A 17,376-nucleotide genomic window follows, 5' to 3' on the forward strand; every position below is an offset into this window, starting at 1 on the left:
GGTTGCTGCCAGGTCAGTGAGACATAAAATGTCTAGGTTGTGGTCAGCAATAAAGTCGGCGATCAACAGAGCCTTACTACTAAGGGATCTGATATTTAACAGGCAGGGTTTCAGACAGGTGAGTGGTGTGTATGTGGTTGCTTTGAGCAGGGGTACAGTACACTCTGATTGGCAGGACAGGCAGCGCCAGGAGGAGGGCGGGGCTCAGTGGACCAGAAGGAGCAGATGTTTGTGTTACTGTTGTTTTGAGTGTACTGAAAGATGAAATGAAACAATCAAGATATGACTTACCATGATAAGTGGTTGAAGATGGGTGAGTGAGTGAAGATATGACTGAAGTGTAGACTTCTTTTTTTTTTTTTGTCTTTAAGGGGTTTAACAAAAACACCACTTTTGGTGTTTACCTTTATACATGCTATATCCATTAGGGATGCACCGATCCACATTTTTTCACTTTCGATCCAGTCCCATTACCTGAATTTGGATAATTGCCAATACCGATACTAATCCAATACCAGAGCTCTGTTTGCTTTAATATTATTATTATTATTATTATTATTATTATTGTCATTGTTGATTTTATGAGGATATTTTGTATTCCCAGTTATGCATCTTCATGATAAAGTGGTATAGAGAAGGAGTTTCTTTAAACAAAGACCTGAAAATTCAGTTACAATTTGCCAGAAGGTACACCTAAGATGCAAGCCTAGATTTGATATTTTGGTGAAAGAATGTGCTTTTATTTGTTGTTGGGTAGTGGCTGAAGTTTCATCTCTTGAGCACCAGATGGTACACCTGTTCCAAATACATGAACCCTTTTCAGGACCGAGGCATTTCCTCACTTCTAAAATGCAACAAGTAATCACCAAAAAATAAATACAAGTACTTAATTTTACTCATATTTGGAGTCAGTCTGGGTAAATTGTTGTACTCTGGCTCAGTTTGTCTTTCTGCTCCTGGTTAAAAAATCTCACTTTTTCAAATGTTTGATTCAGGAGCGTCCACCTCTTGGTACAAAGGCTTTGTAAACATTGCATATTGTTGCCCTGCTTTGAGAAAGCTTAGAACTACACAGGGGGACCTGGTCAATGACCTGAAGAGAGTTGTGACCACAGTCACAAAGATTACATTAGTAACACATGATGCTGTCATGGTTTAAAATCCTGCAGGGCAGCAAGGTCCCCCTGCTCAAGCCAGCACATGTCCAGGCCCGTTTGAAGTTCACCAGTGACCATCTGGATGATCCATAGGAGGCATGGCAGAAGGTCATTGGTCAAATGAGACCAGAATAGAGCTTTTTGGAATCAACTCCACTTACCATGTTTAGAGGATGAGAACAACCCCAAGAAAACCATCCCAACCGTGAAGCATGGGGTGGAAACATCATACTCTGGGGGTGCTCTTCTGCAAAGGGGACAGGACGACTGCACCGTATTGAAGGGTGGATGGATGGGGTCATGTATTGCGAGATTTTGGCAAACAACCTCCTTCCCTCAGTAAGAGCATTGAAGATGGGTCATGGCTGGGTCTTCCAGCATGACAATGACCCCAAGCACACAGCCAGGGCAACTAAGGAGGGGCTCCGTAAGAAGCATTTCAAGGTCCTGGAGTGGCCTGGCCAGTCTCCAGACCTGAACTCAATAGAAAATCTTTGGAGGGAGCTGAAACGCCAAACCTGAAAGATTTGGAGAAGATCTGTATGGAGGAGTGGACCAAAATCCCTGTTGCAGTGTGTGAAAACTTGGTCAAGAACTACAGGAAACGTCTGACCTTTGTAATGGCAGACAAATGTTTCTGTACCAATTGTTAAGCTCTGTTTTTCTAGGGGGGGTCAAATACTTATTTTATGCAATAAAATGCAAATTATCTATTTAAAAATCATACAATGTGATTTTCAGGATTTTTTTTTTTTTTTAAGATTCTGTCTGTCACAGTTGAAGTGTACCTACGATAAAAATTCTTTTGTAATTGGGAAAACATGCAAAACTGTCAGGGGGTCAAATACTTATTTTCCCCACTGTATCCCTGAGTGTGACAACCCAAAGAACTTTAGATCACAGCCCTCTGCATGGCTGCGAATCCTCCCAGTGATGTGACAGAATGTACTTACATAGAACTATGCATACATAGATGATAAGCGAAAGTGAAAACACTTATTTCCATTGTGGTCCATTTAAAATCAAATGACAACATAGAAGTAATAATAAAATAATAATAATGATCATTAATTTTAATATTAACAGGTAATAAAAGGGTTGAGTTCTTTGAAAAACTGTTGAGGTGTCGGGTTCTAAAACATTCTGGACCCTCATGACATTTCAACTCATTATAGAACCTTTGCATAATTTTTTACTACTCTTGAAAAATGTTGGCTTCCTATTTATGAACACTACCCAATCTAGAGCCCATGGATCCCCACAGGCAACGTGCTTTTTTTTGTTAACCCCTTGAATTAAAGCTAAAGTCCACACTACAGGCACTTATTTTTTAAAGAAAAAAAATTAACTCAGATTTCTCACACTACCAGAACAAATGTGGGTGTGTGTGTGTGTGTGTGTGTGTGTATATACATACATAAACCATACCCCGTCTTTGAACTATCTCTGGGGAAAGTTCCAGAGACTGCAGGGAAAGACTGACAGCTAGGAAAGACCACAAGCTGGGATTTTTTTCAGGATAAGTAAGACCAACAGGACAATTCTGAGCTTGGGCAGTGTCTGAGGTGGTATCTCTCCAGCTTCCTGAGGTTTGTTTCCAAGTAGCTATGCCCCTTGTTGACTTGTGGTGGTGGGGTTGTGTGCGTTTACACCCCTCTAACACATCAGGCTCCCCTAAGGGTGCACATCAGGGTTTTTAATATTTCAGTGAAGTTTGTAAGGGAGTGGAAATTATGGACTGTTTAGTGGGTGTCTGAAAAATCTGTGACAAAATTAAAGTATTTGTTTGGGTGGGGGAGGGGGGAGTATTTCTGTTACATCTGTTGCAGAAGTCTCATAAGGTGTGTGGGTCTAAATGATATTTAAAGTAGGAAAATATCTGTGAAAACACTCAGAATTGTGGAACTTAAAATCATAAATTTAGATTAAAACTGGTTTGGTACAGTATAATCATTTCACCATATCTCCATATACCATATCCACCATATCTTTTTCATTTATATGGACTTTTTTCATTTTCAAGTCTGATTGTTGTAAGTAAAAACTTAAAAAATCAATTACTTTATTTTTACTTATTTTTAACAGTTTTAGATACTTAACAATTATGTGGCTGTGTACGCAAACAAGTGTGCACATTTTGGAGCACACAAGATCCAAAGGTTCCCACAGCAGAATTATGTTTTAGACCATATTTCCATGAATATTAAATTTCTTCAAGTGAAGATGGCTTTATAGGGATATACTTTTACTCAACTGCAGTGCAGCTTAAGAGAAAAAGATAGTGCTTTAGGAAATAAAAGATGTAAACTTGAGACATTTATCATTGTTCACCCAACATTTATAATGTTTATAACATCTATGCGGGGGGGGACTATAATGGTAGGGCACACACAGACCACAGTGAGGTGCCCTCAGTGCAGATTATGAAGTAAATGTCCAGTCTTTCAGTCACAGTGAAGCTACACATCAGTGCACCGATGAATCATGTACCACAGTGTCACATGTTCACTCAGTCTTGTGTGAATTGCAGGCATGCGTTAAACATTTGGCATTGTGATCCTGTGATACCTGTTTCTCATTCCACATTATGCTATTGGTTGCCGTCAATAGCTTGGTGTTGCCTGCAACAAGAGACAAGACTTGGACCCAAGTCCGCAACTCAGGAAGAAAATTAGGCCCAGTCCTTATCAGACTCCAGATGGCTCAGATATGGATATCGAATCAGGTAAATATACTCTTTTTATGAACGTTCTGAGATTTCATTGATCTGAAGATCCATCTACGACTAAACAATTTTCAACTACAATTTATCAACTGCCCACCTGCCCCGTAGTTCTTTTTGCAGAAAAGAAACTGTGTAGTGCAACTTTTTTTTGTTGCTTCACTAATCACAGCTTCATGGTGGAGTGGTGCAGTTGAACTTTGCAGAAAAAATGCTTCTTTAGGGTCTGCTCTTTTCTCTGCCCCTGACCAAGGCAGCGTCAGTTTGTCCCCGGGCGCTGGACAGTGTCTGCCCACTGCTCCTAGTGGTTGGATTGTGTCTAACTGTAATTAGGATGGTTAAATGCAGAGGACAAGTTTCATTGTATGTATGTGCAATGACAGTAAAGGCTCTATTCTATAACATCACATCTCTGCTTGGGTCTCCCATGTGCCTGGCATACTGAAGCTGAAATTTCATGTTTTCTTTTAGGAAAGTCCTCTAATGCCACTCCACCATGATACTGTACAACTCGGGGCTGCCCAGACCTGTCCTGGAGGGCACCTGCCCTGCATGTTGCTTTTTTTATTTTGTTTTCTCACTGTCCCTGCTTTAACCACAGCTAATTAACAGTGTTAGCTGTTCAGGCAGTGAGCAGCTGGGAAACACCAAAATTGAATAGTCAGTTGTGTGTTGAGCAAATGGACATGAAAACATGCAAGGCAGGCAACCTCCAGGAGCTGATTTGAACAGCCCTGGTATAACCAGTGCTACACAGTGCATCAGCGTTTTACTTTTTCCACATTTTATGTTACAGCCTTATTATAAAATGGAGTAAATTAATTTTTCCCTCAAAATTCTACTCACAACACCCAATCATGCCAACATGAAAAAGTTTTCTTTTGAAATTTTTGCATATTTATTAAAAATAAAAAAAAAAACCTAGGAAATCACATGTACATAAGTATTCACACCCTTTGCTCAGTACTTTGTTGATGCACCTTTGGCAGCAATTACAACCTCGCGTCTTGTTGAATATGATGCCACAAGCTTGGTGCATCTATCTTTGGGCAGTTTTGCCCATTCCTCTTTGGAGCCCCTCTCAAGCTCCATCAGGTTGGATGGGGAGCATCGGTGCACAACCATTTTCAGATCTCCAGAGATCCCCAATTGGATTCAGGTCTGGGCTCTGGCTGGGCCACTCAGGGACATTCACAGAGTTGTCCTGAAGCCACTCCTTTGATATCTTGTCTGTGTGCTTAGGGTCATTGTCCTGCTGAAAGATGAACTGTTGCCAAAGTCTGAGGTCAAGAGCGCTCTGAAGCAGGCTTTCATCCAGAATGTCTCTGTACATTGTTGCATTCATCTTTCCCTCAATCCTGACTAGTCTCCCAGTTCCTGCAGCTGAAAAACATCACAGCATGATGCTGCCACCACCATACTTCACTGTAGGAATGGTACTTGGTTTCCTCCAAACATGACACCTGGCATTCACACCAAAGAGTTCAGTCTTTGTCTCGTCAGACCAGAGAATTTGAATTCTTATGGTATGAGATTCCGGTGCCTGTTGGTAAACTCCAGGCAGACTGTCATGTGCCTTATACTAAGGAGTAGTTTCTGTCTGGCCACTCTGCCATACAGGCCTGATTGATGAATTACTGCAGAGATGGTTGTCCTTCTGAAAGGTTCTCCTCTCTCCACAGTGGAATGCTGGAGCTCTGAGAGAGTGACCATTGGGTTCTTGGTCACCTCCCTGACTAAGGCCCTTCTCCCCCAATTGCTCAGTTTAGATGCACGGCCAGCTCTTGGATGAGTCCCGGTGGAGGCAAACTTTTATTTGCAGACGGTGGAGGCCACTGTGCTCATTGGGACCTTCAATGCAGCAGAAATGTTTCTGTATCTTTCCCCAGATTTGTGCCTCAAGACAATCCTGTCTCTTGAGGTCTACAGACAGTTCCTTTGACTTCATGCTTGGTTTCTGCTCTGACATGCACTGTTAACTGTGGGACCTTGTATATCAACAGGAGTGTGCCTTTCCAAATCATGTCCAATCAACTGAATTTTGGAATAAGGCTGTAACATTACAAAATGTGGAATAAGTGAAGCACTGTGAATACTTCCTGTTATCAGGTTACAAACAGTGTTTTCAGTTTTACAAGTGTTTATTTCTCGCTAGCTTTTACATAATATATGAGAAAGGTGTTATTTCTAGCCAAAAACGAATCAAAGAAGTTAGCACCTAGCGACGTCACCACACTTGCGCGCTAACGTCCGCAACATCATGCCATAAAATTAGGTACAGAATGTGACATTTTAACATCTTACAATAGGTCAAGGTTAGCCATCATCGAACTTGTCCAAGGTTTGTGTCCTAAGAATGTTTCCTGAGGCAACATTACAAAACTGACACGCTCATAATACTTATGGACCTGACTGTTGATGTACTAATCGCAACCTGTAGTGTTCATAGGATGTTAGGCAAGTGCCTTTTTTCAGTACATCAGATTATCCTTTTGTAAAGGACAACTGCTGTATTTTCATAGCTAAAATATAGAATAATACACAATAGTACCCAAATCTGACTCTGTTAAAATTGGCACATTTTTGCTGATTTTTATTTTTCAGATCCAGGAACATTTTACTATAATCGTGGGCCAGGTGAATTCCAGTTCCAGCCTCCTCTTCCACCTGGTTCTCCTGGTTTCAGCACACCACCACCATTACCAAAAGGCACTCCCCCTGCTACACCCACTCACCCAAGTCTTCCTAAACATACACCGCCTCACATGCCCACTATTGGCTCTTCAACTCCACATAGCATTGTATCCACAGTATCTGATGAGGGGGAAGAAGGAATTGAGGATGACCTGACTCTAGAGCAACTTGAGGAGCAGCAGAGACAGATCTGGGCAGCTCTCGAAAATGCTGACACAGCTACCAATAGTGATTGTGAGACACCTACCATCGGCACACCTTTACCTAGATCACCAAGCATGGCCACGCCTGCACATGGCCATGCTGAAGTAGATGAGGTTGTGGATACAGTGGAACCAACGCAATCCATAAACCAAAGGGAACCTGGGATTCAAGAGGTTAATTCTCAGAACTGTGGACAGATAGAGCCCCAGGAAGATGACCCTCAAACCTCTGAACCTGTTAAGTCTCAGGATGACGGTCAACAAAGTGTCAGCCCAATCAGAAGCCAGAATGAAGGTGTGCAAAACCCTGATCCAGTCAGATTCCATAATGACACTCCTCAAAGCCCTAATCCAGATCTCGCTAATGAAAGTGCTGGAGAATCTCGTTCTAAGTATGATGAGAGAGTAACAGCTGTTCCCCATCGAAGCAGGTTTGCAGCTGGCATAGTGCCATTTGAAGATACGCCAGAATATACTGAAGTTGCTGAGGCCACTGGGCTGTACCTTAGGATCAGAGACTTGCTTAAAAATTCACCTAGAAATTTCTCCAAGAAAAAATGATGGTTGTCTGAGTTGTAATGGAGGAAATCCTGTATATTCTAAAAATGGTAACTACAGAGTGTATTACAGCAGTTGTTTTTTTTCCCACCCTCATGACTATCTTGTCGAACAAGGTTGTAGTTTTATTTTAATTTGCACCAAGCTGAAGGTGGCCAGGTTATTGATCAAACATATGCAATGAGGAAGGGGTGTGGAATTTTGTAACTGCAGTGTTTGTAAGCTTTGACCTGACCATTGAACATTTTGGTCTGAAAGTTTTGTAACTGTTAACTGCACTGTTTATCTTTTATGGCGTCTAAAATGGACATCTTCTGACTGTTTTTTCATGTGTATATTGCTTTTTCTTAAATTCTAATCTAAACTCGAAGTGTGTAGATTCATTTCTTTAAGTGCCTGTCATACCATGACAGACCAAGGAAACCTATGAGGTACTGATAAGAATTGAGTGTTCATTTTTGTTCTGCAAAAGTCCTTTTCGCATTTGCTACATGCGTTCCTTCTCAGTTTGTCTGCTGTGTACATCAGAAAGATTTGTGCATGCTCAAAACTTTGAGCGGACATCAAGCGAAGAGTTTTCCTGGTACCTGCCGTTTTACAGTTTTGCAATATGGTCGACTGATGCTCCTGAGTGGCCAAAGCTCTGGTGCGGGGTATGAATTCTGCACGAGCACAGAGAGGACAATTATGCCGATGACGTAACATGCAGCTTGACTTCTTTTAGCCAAGGTCAGGTGTGTGCTTTTAAATTTTTTTTTTTTTTTTTTTTTTTAATCCGGACATCAGAGCGCACTTGACACATTCTCTTGGTGTGAACGCTTTGCAGCAAAAGAAGTTTGCTGAGCTTGCCACTGCAGCCGCACTCAACACTGACCAAATGAAAGGTCACTGTCAGCGCACGAACATAGAGAGGAAGTATGATGTCATGAACTCTGAGCAAGCCCAATTCTGTCCACATTTGTGTTTAGATTTCTGCAAAACCTGCTCAAATCTGGCTCTCCCCAGCACACACAGAGTTGTGTTCATAATGATAGTGTGTTTTTAAAAAGTGAGTAAATGGGAACACTGCACAGTCTATGCTAAATCAAAACATTTTAAAGTGAAGAAAAAGGAATATTAGGCATTTCTTAAAGTGTCATTTTTCTTTCTGTAACCCTTATTTAAGGATGAAGTCTGCAAATGTTGTAAATGCTGGTTGTTTCTCTGGAAATCTGAGTGAAATGGGTCGTTACAGACGTTCAGAAGAACAGCATACTTAGATTAAAAAGTCGTTTGGAGAGGGGAAAACGTATAAAGAAGTGCAGAAAATGATAGGCTGCTCAGGTAAAATGATCTCATGCTTTCAAATGGAAACAAAAGAAAGACATGGAAGAAAACTGAAAACCACCATTCCAATGGAAGAAGAGCCAGAATGGCAAAGCATTGGCTAATGAGCTCCAGGGTGATCAAAGGTGGTCTGAAGTTACCCTTGAGTACTGTAACAATTAGAAGAATAAGAAGCCAAGATTGCCCCCGCAAAGTCCTGTTGTTGGAAAACATGCTGAAGAGGTTATAATTTACCAAACAACATATTGACTGGCCTAAAGAGAAATGGTGCAACATTTTGTGCACTGCTACTACCCCCCCCCCCCCCCCCCCCCCCCAAAAAAAAAGCATGGTGGAGCAAGCGTCATTATATGGGGATATTTCTCATACTACAGTGTTGGGCCTATTTATCGCATACCAGGGATCGTGGATCAGTTTGAATACATGAAAATAATTGAAGTGGTCATGTTGCCTTATGCTGAAGAGGAAATGGCACTGAAATGGGTGTTTAAACAAGACAGCGACCTCAAACACACCAGCAAGTGAGCAGTATCTTGGTTCCAAACTAAAGATTAACGTTATGGAGTGGCCAGCCCAATCCTTTGAATTTATGCTGTGTTCAAAACACTTGGAAGATCAGCGATTCCGACTTCTAGCTCGAGGAAAAATGCCTCAACAACAATGTTGCTAATGTTGAAAATGCATCTTTAAAATCAATTTTTAACAAGACATTACTACTACAAACCCTGGCAAAAATTATGGAATCACTGGCCTCGGATGATGTTCATTCAGTTGTTTAATTTTGTAGAAAAAAAGCAGATCACAGACATGACACAAAACTAAAGTCATTTCAAATGGCAACTTTCTGGCTTTAAGAAACACTATAAGAAATCAAGAAAAAAAGATTGTGGCAGTCAGTAACGGTTACTTTTTTAGACCAAGCAGAGGAAAAAAATATGGAATCACTCAATTCTGAGGAATAAATTATGGAATCACCCTGTAAATTTTCATCCCCCAAACTAACACCTGCATCAAGTCAGATCTGCTCGTTGACATTGACCCTATGCCATGACATTGACCCTATGTGTCTTTTTGCAAGGAATGTTTTCACAGTTTTGGCTCTATGGCAAGATGCATTATCATCTTGAAAAATGATTTCATCATCCCCAAACATCCTTTCAGTTGTCCAAAATATCAACGTAAACTTGTGCATTTATTGATGATGTAATGACAGCCATCTCCCCAGTGCCTTTACCTGACATGCAGCCCCATATCATCAATGACTGTGGAAATTTACATGTTCTCTTCAGGCAGTCATCTTTATAAATCTCATTGGAACGGCACCAAACAAATGTTCCAGCATCATCACCTTGCCCAATGCAGATTTGAGATTCATCACTGAATATGACTTTCATCCACAGTCCACGATTGCTTTTCCTTAGCCCATTGTAACCTTGTTTTTTTTCTGTTTAGGTGTTAATGATGGCTTTTGTTTAGCTTTTCTATATGTAAATCCCATTTCCTTTAGGTGGTTTCTTACAGTTCGGTCACAGACGTTGACTCCAGTTTCCTCCCATTCGTTCATTTGTTTTGTTGTGCATTTTTTGATTTTTGAGACATATTGCTTTAAGTTTTCTGTCTTGACACTTTGATGTCTTCCTTGGTCTACCAGTATGTTTGCCTTTAACAACCTCCCCATGTTGTTTGTATTTGGTCCAGAGTTTAGACACAGCTGACTGTGAACAACCACCATCTTTTGCAACATTGCGTGATGATTTACCCTCTTTTAAGAGTTTGATAATCCTCTCCTTTGTTTCAATTGACATCTCTCGTGTTGGAGCCATGATTCATGTCAGTCCACTTCGTGCAACAGCTCTCCAAGGTGTGATCACTCCTTTTTAGATGCAGACTAACGAGCAGATCTGATATGATGCAGGTGTTAGTTTTGGGGATGAAAATTTACAGGGTGATTCCATAATTTTTTCCTCAGAAGTGAGTGATTCCATATTTTTTTCCTCTGCTTGGTCTAAAAAAGTAACCGTTACTGACTGCCACAATCTTTTTTTTCTTGATTTCTTATAGTGTTTCTTAAAGCCAGAAAGTTGCCATTTGAAATGACTTTAGTTTTGTGTCATGTCTGTGATCTGCTTTTTTTCTACAAAATTAAACAACTGAATGAACATCCTCCGAGGCCGGTGATTCCATAATTTTTGCCAGGGGTTGTAATATGTAATATATCTGCATTCTATGTAGTTAAGCTACCAGCACCACACATTTGCAAAAATGTGTGATGATTTCATTTAGCCCAAAACATAACGTTGACCAAGCTCTACTCTGATAGGTTAAGTAGTTGTCTATGAGTCACAGTGTGATGCCACCATTATTCTGTCTGGAAGATGTGTAGTTGCAGCAGGAAGAACATCCGGTGTAAACATGCAGATCCACCTTGGATCTGCTGTGGCGACCCTGAGTGAAAAACAAGGCAGCAGCCAAAGGGAGTTACTAGTCATAGGTGATGTCACAGCTGCTCAATCAGATGTCATCACAACTTGCAGTTGAATACACACACACACACTCATCTTCAACCGCTTAGTTCAATTAAGGATCGCGGGGGGCTGAAGCCTATCCCAGCAGTCATAGAGCGAGAGGCGGGGTACACCCAGGACAGGATGCCAGTCTGTCCAGTTGAATACATTGTGCATTTATTCATTTGTGCTCAAAGGATTCTGGAAATGGGTTTTGAAGTACTCTGGAGCAGTGTTTCAAGTTAGCCGGCCCGTAACTAATTTGTACACATGCCACACATTCTACTTATTCTTCAATAATGGTTTTAGTTTTCCATTGTGTTGCATATTTCATCTAGTATTGATCCATGTAGTGACATCTTCCTTTTGATGCAAACTTCAGAAATACTCCGGAGCAGTGCTTTGAGTTCGCTCTCACTATTGTAGAACAGACAAAAAGTTTGGGCACTATCTTCAGCCACATCTGTTATTCATTTCAGTTGCTTGGCGTGTTAGCTGAACGGTGTGCAGTGATCAGCACACTGTTCAGGAGGCAGAGAAACTGAGTTTGACCACAACTGTGGATAATTGGTGCATTAGTGGTTAGCACTGATGCATCGCAACAAGAAGGTTGTGGGATCGCTTCCCACCCTTTGTGTGGAGTTTGCATGTTCTCCCCATGTCTCAGTGGGTTTCCCCCCACAATCAACAACATGCTTATTTAGGGTCTGCTCCTTTCACTGCCCCAGACCAAGCCACCGTTGGTCCCTGGGCACTGGACGGTGGCTGCCCATTGCTCCGAGTGGTTGGATTGTGTCTAACTGTAATTAGGATGGGTTAAATGCAGATGACAAATTTCGTTGTTTCTATGTATGTATATGTACAATGACAAAAAAGGCTATATATATTATAATTTGATTTATCCAGCATCCATTAATCATCTACAGCACGCACCTTCACAAACCATCCAGCAGGTGGCAGTATGTCTGTTGGATACTACATAAGCAAAACAAAATTGCTGGTTCAGTTAAAGTATGCAGTAGGGTTTGTTTGTATGTTCTTTCAAGTTGGGGAGATACAAGATGATTTTCTTTGAGTTATTGTATACACAAGCTGACAAGGATGGAATAACTAGCTCATCTGCATTTTTATTAAAATTTGCCACAAAACTCCCACCCCCCATGCCCCCAAAAACAAAACCATCCTGCAGTATTTTAGTTTAATAATAAAACCCGTTGTTAACCACAGTAAGCTATGACACTACAAGTTCTAATCTCTGTAGCCATCCTGTAGGCCTCACTGGTCTAGCGAGAGATTATCCAAATCCTGTCTGTTTTCCCTCATGATACACCTGGGTAAAATCTTGCATTTTGCAGCCATGCTCTGCGGTGATGGCCTCATACACATCTCTAACATCTGATGTGGTCAGTGGTTTTCCACATCTAGAATGAGACAATGGGATTCAGGATTGTGGAGGAAGGAACTCCACTGTTACCCTGTTATTTGAAGCAAACCATTTCTGGACAGTGTTGCTTTGGTGGAAGATGATGTACCACATAATTACATAATATGTAAAATTTGGTCTGTCTCTTTTGTTCAGGTGTTTGGTCTTTGCAAAATGTATTTAGGAAGGCACTGTAGAGCTGAATGTGTTCACACCATTCACAGAAATTACCATCTTTATATGGTGGACTTGGTGTCCATTGATATTGAGACCTCATCTCCTGCATTTGGATAGTCTTAACATGACCTCATCTACACAAACCAAGATTGCATGTATGTTTTCTTAATGGACCTTCAAAGTCCATTATGTTGTACATCATGGGTGGGAAACTTATTCCAGAAAGGGCCAAGAGGGTGCAGGTTTTCTTTGCAGCCACTTACTCCACCAGGTGATTTCACTGATTAACTGATTCCACCTGCTCAAAGTGATATTAATCAATGAAATCACCTGGTGGAGTCAGTGGCTGCAAAGAAAACCTGAACCTTCTTGGCCCTTTCTGGAACAAGTTGCCCACCCCTGTTCTACATGGTCGTGCGAGTCACATTGTGGCCGACCGGCGACTGTCTCGGAAGTCTACAGCCAATTCCTTTGACTTCATGCTTGGTTTGTACTTTGACATGCACTCTCAGCTGTTGGACCTTATATGTAGACAGGTGTGTGTCTTTCCAAATCATGTCCAACCAAATGAATTTACCCAACGTGGACTCCAATTAAGCTGTACAAACAACTCAAGGATGATCATTGGAAACAGGATGCACCTGAGCTCAGTTTTGAGCTTCTTGGCAAAGGCTGTATGAACATGTGATTTCTTGTTTGTTTTTTTTGTTGTTGTTGTTTTTTTGTTTGTTTTTTTGCCATTATGGGGTTGTGTGTAGAATTTTGAGGAAAAAATAAATTTCATCTGTTTTGGAATAAGGCTGTAACAAAAAATATGGAAAAAGTGAAGCGCTGTGAATCCTTTCTGGATGCACTGTATATGCTTCCAAATTTGATTGACTCCTAGTTCCTTCCTGTCACCTGGCAGAAAATATTCCTGTACAAATATTCCATGTTATAGATACTTATTAAATATATGTACACTTATGTGAGAGATTTTAATAACTGAATGGATCATGTTGCATGTAGTGACTGAGAGAATGTTATATTTTGAAGAGTTTGACAAATTCATTGAGAATCAATCAGTTCTGTTCAGAAAGCCATATGTAAGTGGTTAATGTGCAAACTATAGATAGTTGTACTTGGTCTGTGGTACAACCCCAATTCCAGTGAAGTTGGAACGTTGTGTAAAATGTAAATAAAAACAGAATACAATGATTTGCAAATCCTCTTCAACCTATATTCAATTGAATACACCACAAAGACAAGATATTTAATGTTCAAACTGAAAGACCTTTTTGTTTTTTTTGTTGTGCAAATATTTGCTCATTTTGAAATGGATGCCTGCAACACATTTCAAAAAAGCTGGGACAGGGGCAATAAAAGACTGGGAAAATTGATGAATGCTCAAAGAACACCTGTTTGGGACATTTCACAGGTGAACAGGTTAATTGGAAACGGGTGAGTGTCATGATTGGGTATAAAAGGAGCATCACCAAAAGGCTCAGCCGTTCACAAGCAAAGATGGGGTGAGGATCACCACTTTGTGAACAACTGTGTGAAAAAAAATAGTCCAACAGTTTAAGAACGTTTCTCAATGTTCAGTTGCAAGGAATTTAGGGATTCCATCATCTACAGTCCATAATATAATCAGAAGATTCAGAGACTCTAGAGAACTTTCTACACATAAGCGGCAAGGCCGAAAACCAACATTGAATGCCTGTGACCTCCGATCCCTTAAGTGGCACTGCATTAAAAACTGACATCATTGTGTAAAGGATCTTACCGTGTGGGCTAGCAATACTTCAGAAAACCAATTTCAGTTAACACAGTTTGTTGCTACATCCACCAGTGTAAGTTAAAACTCTCCCATGCAAAGCAAAAGTCATACATCAACAACATCCAGAAATGCCGCTGCCTTCTCTGGGCACAAGCTCATTTGAAATGGACAGATGCAAAGTGGAAAAGTGTGCTGTGGTCTGATGAGTCCACATTTCAAATTGTTTTTGGAAATCATGGACATCGTGTCCTCCAAACAAAAGAGGGAAAAGACCATCCAGATTGTTACCAGCGCAAAGTTCAAAAGCCAGCATCTGTGATGGTATGGGGGTGTGTTAGTGCCCATGGCATGGGTACCTTGCACATCTGTGATGGCACCATCAATGCTGAAAAGTACATCCAGCTGCCATCCAAGCAACGTCTTTTTTAGGTGCGTTCCTGCTTATTTCAGCAAGACAATGCCAAGCCACATTCTGCACATGTAACAGCGTGGCTTCGTAGTAAGAGTGCGGGTACTAGACTGGCCTGCTTGCAGTCCAGACCTGTCGCCCATTGAAAATGTGTGGCACATTATGAAGTGCAAAATACAACAACGGAGACCCCGGACTGTTGAACAACTGAAGTCGTACATCAAGCAACAATTGGGAAAGAATTCCACCTACAAAGCTTCAACAATTAGTGTCCTCAGTTCCCAAACGCTTCTTCAGGAAAGGTGATGTAACACAGTGGTAAACATACCACTGTCCCAGCTTTTTTGAAACATGTTGCAGGCATCCATTTCAAAATTAGCAAATATTTGCACAAAAACAATAAAGTTTTTCAGTTTGAACATTAAATATCTTGTCTTTGTGGTGTATTCAATTGAATATAGATTGAAGAGGATTTGCAAATCATTGCATTCTGTTATAATTTACATTTTACACAAGATTATTTGTCTGATCATAACGATTCCAAAAGGTATAGTTTGGACTGCAGGTTTTGTTGTCTACATCAAGACCAGGTAGGTATTCATGGGAGAAAAGTAAACCATTTTTGATGCTGAGAGAAAACAGCAATCAGAGGCATTGCACAAGCACTAGGCAGAGCCAACAAAACATTTCTGATCATCCTGTAAAATGAAGAAACCACTGGCGTATCAACCAACAGATGACAATTTGGCTGACTAAGGAAAACAACAGTAGTCCATGACAGAAAGCTTCAAAACAAGGATATTAACAAGGACCTTGACAAGCTACTGTTCAAAGAAAACTTCAAGAGGAAAAATGGAGACCAAGAAAAGTATTATGCATATCTTTTGGGACAAACCAAACTGATGGTTTTAGCTTATTTCATATTATTCTGTCTGCTTATACCATCATGATTGCATTAGGTTCAAATAGAGTATTCCACATTATAATGGTCTGTTTAGCAGTCGTCGTGGCGGCACATGCAGTTGTTTAGAAAAAGAATTAAAGCTGGTATTCAAGTAAGTTGCACAACAAAAAATACTTGAAAAGTGTTGAATATAAATAAAAAAAATAAGGCGCAAATATAATTTTGAACTGCAAAGGCATGACGTTGGAGACACGTTTCAAAACTGTACCATCATCAGTGTCATCTCAAGCGAGTGATCCATCTTCGCGCACACACGCCGTCTGTGGTCGGCAGTGAGCGTGGTCTCGCGCAGCTGGTTGGGCTGTGCCTCCCTTTCTCTCTTGTCTGATCCGACCAACAGTCGTTGTGTTTCTCCAGTTTAGCCCGGTAGCAGAAGTAATTTTTTCTCCTTCCCCTGAAGACGTTGGTTGGACATAACTGTATCAGGTCAGTATTCCTCCACGCCTACGTCGTATAGTTCCCTTAAACTTACTTGATGTTCAGCTGTTGACACGACAGAAAACAAGAAACGTTCGGCGAAAGTTGATCTGGTAACTTAACGATATTCGTTACTTGAAGGCTTTAGCAAGCTAGCTTAGCCAGTTTGTCTTTGGACCAACAACCGGTTCGCGGTAAAGCTTGGGCCTCATGCTAATGTTACATATTTGCAACTAATTCATGTCCTTGCCATAATAACGTGACTTATTTAAGGTGGACATGTATAATTGGAGTAGGTTTGTTATTCAAACAACATCGTCCGGGTTGCTTATCTTCACAGGTGAGCTAATCCGTGACGTTTGTCAGTGTAAACTTGTAGCAGCAGTGTGCCCTACCGGTGCTGAGATGACATTGCGGACGCTTTTGGACTTCTGGAATTTGCTTCAGGCACAGGTGTTATAAATACTTAGACGCTGAAGATGAGTCTGATCATAATATGTTGTCTTAACACCACGAGCGAATGTGGTAGTCGGGTCCGGTGAGACTAAACATCGACAGGAGTCGATTGGAAGCCTAATTCCCTTTAACTGTGTATGAATAACACTTAAATTCCCATGGAAATCGACATTCTCCATGTTCACAGTCCGAAATATCAGTTATTGCTGTTGTTTCCATGCTGTTGCGCAAAATGCCTATGTCAAACTTTTTTTTTCATAACCCTACCTCTGAATCAAAAAGACCAGTCTTGGGTTGAAAAAGGACCAAAATAATTTTGTAGTTCATCTGGAGTTGGTCAGCAGAGACAACTTGTGTGAAAGCTTTACTCGAAATTTGTATCTTTTCCACATTACTGATTTACTGAATTTTAAGATGAATGCCAAATAATTGTGGGTGCTACCACATATGTAACATTATTTAACGTCTGAGTGGATCCTTGTCGTTTGATTGGTGCTTTGTATGTCACATGACATGGATTAATTCATCCCATTTGTGTTGCATTGCATTCAGAGTGCGGCTTGGTTCCATTTAGAGTGCAAATTTGGTTCCATACGTTTGGTACCAT

General features: G+C 40.8%; 2 protein-coding genes and 1 long non-coding RNA gene across 6 annotated transcripts in view; 2 read left to right on the forward strand and 1 right to left on the reverse strand.

The window, feature by feature from the left end:
- zcchc8 (zinc finger, CCHC domain containing 8) overlaps positions 1–7,700 on the forward strand; it is a 23,549-nt gene extending 15,849 nt beyond the window's left edge. Inside the window, exons 13-14 of the mRNA XM_034170371.1 lie at positions 3,768–3,882; positions 6,484–7,700. Of these exons, the coding sequence (XP_034026262.1) occupies positions 3,768–3,882; positions 6,484–7,337 (969 nt within the window). The 3' untranslated portion in view covers positions 7,338–7,700. The remainder of the gene's footprint in view (positions 1–3,767; positions 3,883–6,483) is intronic.
- LOC117510592 lies at positions 5,398–13,331 on the reverse strand. Its single transcript, XR_004560759.1, has 2 exons — positions 13,286–13,331; positions 5,398–5,867 (listed from the first exon to the last, which is right to left on the reverse strand). It is a non-coding gene; the product is annotated as an uncharacterized LOC117510592 (long non-coding RNA).
- A 2,832-nt stretch (positions 13,332–16,163) lies between these two features.
- Positions 16,164–17,376, forward strand: part of clip1a (CAP-GLY domain containing linker protein 1a) — a 163,720-nt gene continuing 162,507 nt past the window's right edge. For 2 of the 4 annotated variants that reach the window (XM_034170375.1, XM_034170372.1), the window contains exon 1: positions 16,164–16,322. The gene's annotated coding sequence lies outside the window, so the exon portion shown is untranslated. The remainder of the gene's footprint in view (positions 16,323–17,376) is intronic. The other 2 variants (XM_034170378.1, XM_034170377.1) reach the window with 2 other exon arrangements.

The sequence above is a fragment of the Thalassophryne amazonica genome, chromosome 5 (genome assembly GCF_902500255.1).
Source record: "Thalassophryne amazonica chromosome 5, fThaAma1.1, whole genome shotgun sequence".
NCBI classification, from domain to species: domain Eukaryota; kingdom Metazoa; phylum Chordata; class Actinopteri; order Batrachoidiformes; family Batrachoididae; genus Thalassophryne; species Thalassophryne amazonica.